The sequence below is a fragment of the Myotis davidii genome, unplaced genomic scaffold (genome assembly GCF_000327345.1).
Source record: "Myotis davidii unplaced genomic scaffold, ASM32734v1 scaffold223, whole genome shotgun sequence".
Taxonomy (NCBI): Eukaryota; Metazoa; Chordata; class Mammalia; order Chiroptera; family Vespertilionidae; genus Myotis; species Myotis davidii.
The window spans coordinates 3405682-3412253 of NW_006294609.1; the positions used below are offsets into that span (position 1 = coordinate 3405682).

Genomic DNA, 6572 nt, shown 5'->3' on the forward strand with positions numbered 1-6572 from the left:
GAGTGTACAGATGAGTCAGGGATGTGCACAGTTGCAGAATAAACGTGGCACACCTTGCCTTGGTCAGTGTGTTCAGTGGTTAGAGCGCCGGCCCGTGCACTGAAGGATTGTGGGTTCGATTCCCAGTCAAGGGCATATACCTGGGTTGCAGGTTTAATCCCTGGCCCTGGCCCAGGTGCATTCAGAAGGCAACCGATTGATGTGTCTCTCTCATGTTGATGTTTCTTTCTCTCTCCCTCCCTCCCTTACTCTCTTCCACTTTCTAAAAATCAATGGAAAAATATCCTCAGGCGAGAATTCAAAACAAAACAAAACAACAGCAAAAACACGGCACAGCTTCCTGGAGCATCAGGGTCAGTTAAAGATTCCCGAGGGCAAAGTTAAATAGCAAGTAATGTTAAAATGATCTCTATACCAACTCAGACACGCATGTATTATGGAATAAGAATGAAACATTCATAGGCCCTTAGTGTGTGTTTTATGACCACCTATATTTTTTCTTTTCTTTTTATTCTTTTATGTGGTAACGTTATTGTCATGTGCCCTTTATGTTAAAACAGGAAACATGGAGCCTGGCCGGCATAGCTCAGTGGTTGAACATTGACCTATGGAGCATTGACCTATGAACCAGGAGGTCACGTATTCTCTGCTGAAATGCATCAGTTCCTGTGGTTTCTGAGATTTAAATCAAGTTCTGCCTCTGGACCTGACCTTGTGTGTTAAAGAGAAGTCACTGCCCTGCTGGTCTGGCTCAGTGGTTGAGGGTCAACCCCATGCACCAGAGATCACCGGTTCAATTCTGGGTCAGGTCACATGCCTGGGTTTTGGGCTTTATCCCAGTAGTAGGCATGCAGGAGGTAGCCGATCAATGTTTCTCTCTCATGGATGTTTCTATCTCAATCAATAAAAAATTTATATTAATAACAAAACAAAACAGGAGACGGAAATTCTGCAGGTTAATTTGTGTATGGTCCCCAGGTGTCGTAAGGGTACAAGTTCAAGCTCCTCCACCTCTGTGGAAATTCAAGACAGAAATTAGTATACTCAGATGATATATAGGCCATTTGATTTTTCCGTCAGGTAGAACCCTGAAGGTGCTAATTTTGCAAGGTTTTTAGGAGCTCTCCTCCTCACTGGGGAATTAAAGTCACATTCACATCAGCAGCTGGTCCTCTGAGGACACAGCCCGACTCAGCCATGGTCTGCTGAGGGTGGAAGAAGGCAGCTGAGAGCCAGAGTTAAAAGATCTTCACTTAGGACACTGCGAATGTCACCAGGGGGCCAGACCATTCATCCCCATGGTCCCGAAAAGAGACAGGATGTACCTTTGCTCTGCGGGTCCAGCCATCCCTTCGTACAGCCCCGGTCAGAGGAACAGAGTGTCCTGCGGGTAGGGTGCTGCCAAGAGAAGGACAGGGTAGCGAGGAGTGAGTATCAAGTGCCCCTAAGATATGGAAAAGCAGCTGTGCTGTGTCCACACAAAAACTTGTACACAGATGGACACAGCAAGTCATAATAGCCAAAAAAATAAGTTGGAAACAACCCAAATATTCATCAACTAATGAGTGGACAGGTAAAATATAGTACATTTATACAGTGGAATATTATTCAACCACGAAAAGGAATGAAGTACTACTGGCTCTTGCTACAACATTGGCAAACCTTGAAAACAGTGTGATAAGTGAAAGAAGCTAGACACAAAAGACCACAGATTGTAGGATTCATTTATGTAAAATATCCAGAATAGACAAATCCGTAGAGACAAAAAGCAGATCAGTCGTTGCCAGGGGCTGGGGAAGGGGGAATGGGGAGAGACTGCTAATGGGTATGAGGTTCTTTTTAGGGTCATGAAAATGTTCTGAAATGGTGATAGTTACACAATGTTGTGAATGTACTAAATTACTGAATTGTACACTTTAAAATGGCGGGGTTTTGCCTGGCTGGTATGGCTCAGTTGTTGAGCATCAACCTATGAACCTGGAAGTCTTGGTTCTATTCCCAGTCAGGGCACATGCCTGGGTTATGGGCTCAATCCCCAGTGTGGGGCGTGCAGGAGGCAGCCAATCAGTGAGTTTCTCTCATCATTGATGGTTGTTTTTTTTTCCTCTCTCCCGCTCCCTTCCTCTCTGAAATCAATAAAAAATATATTTAAAAAATAAAATAAAATGGTGGGCTTTGTGGTATATGAATTATATCTCAATAAAAACTAAAAATAAATAAAAATCGAAAACGCAGAAGTCAGGGCAGCCTGTGGCCACTGGCAGGGACAGCCCTCGGTGTGCAGAGCCAGAGGCCTGGTCCAAGCGGCTCTGTGGCTGCAGAACTGAATGAAGCAAATGGCATGAAGGCTCAGCAGCCAATAGGGAAATATGGGGCGCCAGCCGGCCCTGTCTCCTGGCCTGAGAAAATGAGGTCCCAGTGCTGAGACCTGATAGCGGAGGACAGAGGAAGGAAAAGAGAAACGTGATGACTTGGCTTCTATATTCAACTTCCCATTTCCTCGGGAGCAGGTTCACTGGCCAGTCTTAGGGAGACCAGGATGTGACACAGCCGCTAAGAAAATAGCTGCTGCTCATTATCTCCTGTGCAGCGCGTGGCTTTTACAGAGATTCAACAGGACCTCTGCGCCATTGTCTAGCTGCATGACTGGTCAAGTCCCTGCACCTCTCTCAGCCTCAGTTTCCTTCTCTGTAAAAGGAGGGTGAACGGATCTGCCTGAAGTGGTTGCTGTGAAGATGAAATGAGCATTATTGATACAGACAAAGGGAATGTTAGCCTGGTTCCAGGGTTAGGTGGACACACGGCGAAGACTGTCATAGGAGAGAGCAGATCTACCCCGAGCTCTCAGACACTCAGACCTTGTCACCTGTGTGGGCTGATGAGCAAGACCCACGGGCAAGGCTGGTCCTCCCACAAGCAGGAGACCTGCTCGATAGCATCCCAATGCTGCACCCCTCGGTGCTGGGATGGTCCCTGGTAAAGCACGGGCATTACCTGAGTGGGCAATGGCAGGAAGGTGCGAGGAATAGGTAATATCTTGTAATACATCGCTCTAGATAAACTTACCAGAATATCTAGTTATCCTCTTAAAGAACAGAGGGCAGGACTGGGAGGGGCAGAGTAGGACAAATGCATTTTTTTTAGAATGCATAAGAATTTTTCTTTTCTTTTTTTTTTTAAATATTTTATTGATTTTTATATAGCTATGTATCAGGAAATACTTTTTTTCAAGTCTTTTTTAAAAATTACTTTTTAAAAATCCTCACCTGAGGATATTTTTTCATTGATTTTTAGAAAGAGTGGGGAAGACAGAGAGAAATATCGATGTGAGAGAAACACAGCAATTGGTTGCCTCCTGCTCGCTCCGCGACCAGAGCCTGGGCCTGCAACCGAGGTACATGTCCTTGACCGGAATGGAACCCAGGACGCTTTGGTCTGCAGACCAACGCTCTGTCCACTAAGCTGAACTAGCTAAGGCAGGACAAATACATTTTGACAGGGAAGAAAGTTTTCCGAAAAGAGGTAGGGGAAGGTCAAGAGTCTGGAGAGGGCAAAGTCAAGTTGGGAAAGACTACATGGGTGGTGGTGGTAGGGAGACAGGTAGCATTTACCTGATGCGGAGACTGAAAGGCTAGGAAGTGGGGTGATAATAAACAAGCAAAAAGAAGTGCAGTGAGAAGGCAAATGTGTGACAATGTTCCCAGACAGACAGTTCGCAGTTGTTCGTAGTAGGAAAAGCCATCTAAGAGAATGCCTGCGTTCTAAACAGGGCTCTGCCTGCAGCAAGCTGTGCAACTTAAACTGTCTGATCTGCGTCTGACCTGTAAAATGGGGCTGGGAATGCTGTTACCCTCCTAAACTTGTGAGGCTCCACTGAAATGTGAAATGCCGCACAAATGCCAAAGATCAGTTTTGTCAGGAGCCATGCGGGAGGGAGCGATGGAGGAAGCAGGCCTCTAGCCTGCACAGGTGCCTAGTACCTGAGCTGGATACAGGGGACAGGCAAAGATGGGGCAGCTCCAGAGAGAGAACTGCAGTGTCTTCTGATACAGCCCAGACCCACACTCAACAAAGGAGGCTCAGTAACGTTTGCGAGCTGGAAGACATATCAGACCTCAATTCCCACATTCTCCCCGCCCTTTCTCTTGCCTGAGTCTCCTCCAGAACTCTTATCACCAGTCTAACTGCTCTGGGTCCCTTCCTTACCTCTGGACAAAGCCCCCGCACCTGGCCCTTTGTCTTGAGAAAGTTTGTCATCACAAAGAAGGAGTTCCCCTGCGGAGAAAAAAGGAGAGAAGTTCAATGCAAAGCCTTTGAGAACAAAACTATTTAATCTTAATTATCCAGCTTGCTGAGTGCCTGGGGGCGAACCCTTCCACTCTGCTAAACTTCAGTCTGGAAATCAGGGTCCAGGAACAAACTTGGGACTACACAGAGGACTTAATATCAAAACTGGATGAGCCGCCCTGCTGAGCCGAGAGAGAGCAGAGGCACATGGAAACTGATTGAGGGTTCCTTTTCCATTCCAGCTTCCCAGTAAAAACCCATTAAGTTGAAACTCAGGAGACCTGGGGAGGCAGAACTGGGGGTGTTTGTTGGCTTCAGCAGAGTGCTGTTCAGATTATCTAGGACTTTAATAAAAGGGCAATAGGACACCCCACCACTTGGGAAATAGCAGGAGAATTTAATGACCCGCTGTTAGCAACAAACAGATAACAGCTTAGTTTTTATGGTTTTACAAAGCTGTCCAGCTCCCAGAGGCCCTTTTGTCTCTCGGGCCTCCCACATGTTCTCAGTCACCTTCGACTTCTCCATTTTGACAATTCTAATTTCATTTTCTCTTCTTGCGAATTTAGGCAGCCGGATGCCCTTTCTGTGTGATCCACACCCTTTCTTTCTTTGTCCTTTGTATCCTTCCTTAAACACCAAGAGTGTTTTCCTGGAGACAGTTTGTTGATAAAGTGCCACACAAACAATACAGAAGGGCTGGTCCTCTCCAGGTGGAAAGTTCTTTGTCTGAATCTAGGCAGCCCTTGCTGACTCCTTGGCCCTGCTCCTAAAAAGCGGTGTGCAACTCAAAGTATGAGTGAATCCAGTCATGTTTTAAATGCACCAGGACACACCGCTATTTTGAGAAGCCCTGGAGGACTTGATAAAGCAAAGAATCATCTCCTTTGAGCTGTTAGATCTGACCCAGTTTTGCAATTTTTAGGTGTTCTCTGTTGGTATTTTCACAGAGCTTTTTAAATAGGGCTGGTATTTTTCTGGAGTAAGGCTCTAGGTCCCAGGGCTGGGGGTAGGGGGGAGGGCACGAGGCCCTGGTGACAGTGAGCAGGGATGCATCCTGGGAGGATGCTGACCAGTGCTCACCTGCACGGGGAAGGTGTAATCTGCCGTGTCGAAGACTCTGTGCACCTCCTTTCCATTCTCCAGAATCTCCTCTCTCACCTCCGCTATGCCTTTCACCTTGGTGTGCACAGAACTGATCAGAGTCTCTTTCCGCTGATACCGCTTGTCACACACCAGAGCAAAGCTGAGTGGGGGACACAGAAAAGCATTAGTGGTTTTCTCGAGGGAGGCCCAATGCTGTGGTTTTGGATGGAGGCTGCCTCCATTCCAATCCTAGCTTTGCTAGGAAACTTTGGGCCAGCAACTTGCCTTGTCTGCGACTCATTTTCCTCGTGTATAAGATGGGAAGAATGGTTATACCTACCTCATAAGTGTTCAATCTGATCAAATAATAGAATGGCTATTTCCCTCCCCTAGGAAACTGACCTTTAGATCCTTTCACAATCAACATTCCTTTTTGCTTAGACCACATTCCATTTGCTAAGATCAGTAACTTTCCCCTCCAGACTTGCCCAGGACCCAGACCCATCCAAAGAATTCACTTCTGAAAAAGCCTAGAGTCCTTTAAAATCTTTGACTCCCCACCCCTGGATGCTGGCACCATTTGGGGGCTCAGCCATCTGGTTTCCAGGTGACCTAATCTACACTAATAAAAGACAAACATGCAAATTGATCATATTTTTGCTACACCTTAAGCCATGCCCACCAGCCAATCAGAGCGACTATATGCAAATTAACCCAACCAAAATGGTGGCCTGCAGCCACAGAGCTGGAGCAAGCAGAAGGCTTGGTTGCCCCAGTGATGGAGGAAGCCAAGCTTCTCGCCTGCTGTGGCCCAGCTCTGAGCTCCACTCAAGGCAACAAAGTTTCAATTATAGAAGATAAATAAACCCCAGATACCTGCTTTCAGCTACCCCATGGCCACGGAGCTGGAGTGAGCAGGAAGCTTGGATTGCCCCTGGCGATGGAGGGAGCCAAACTTCCCGCCCCGCCCTGGCCGGCTCTGAGCTCCACTCAAGACTATAAAGTTTCAATTATAGAAGGTAAATAAATCCCAGAATAAAAAAGAAAAAAAGGAGAGGCTGGGAGCTTCTATCGCCGGGGGGCTTGGCCAGCCTGAAAACGGCCTTCAGCCCCTCACCCAGACTGGCCAGGCACCCTGCAAACTCAGATACTTCCCCGACTCTAAAGGTGGTGTGCCCAGCCTGCCAATAGCCATCAGC

At 47.0% G+C, this 6572-nt stretch overlaps 2 protein-coding genes across 3 annotated transcripts in view; one reads left to right on the forward strand and one right to left on the reverse strand.

Annotated features, from left to right (window-relative positions):
- Positions 1-6572, forward strand: part of IFT81 (intraflagellar transport 81) — a 127019-nt gene that overhangs the window by 32304 nt on the left and 88143 nt on the right. The window lies entirely within an intron of this gene.
- The window catches only part of P2RX7 (purinergic receptor P2X 7), a 45883-nt gene that overhangs the window by 26948 nt on the left and 12363 nt on the right, over positions 1-6572 (reverse strand). The window contains exons 2-4 of the mRNA XM_006768903.2: positions 5371-5533; positions 4207-4275; positions 1326-1398 (exon numbers count right to left, since the gene is read on the reverse strand). Coding sequence (XP_006768966.1) covers positions 1326-1398; positions 4207-4275; positions 5371-5533 — 305 coding nt within the window. The remainder of the gene's footprint in view (positions 1-1325; positions 1399-4206; positions 4276-5370; positions 5534-6572) is intronic.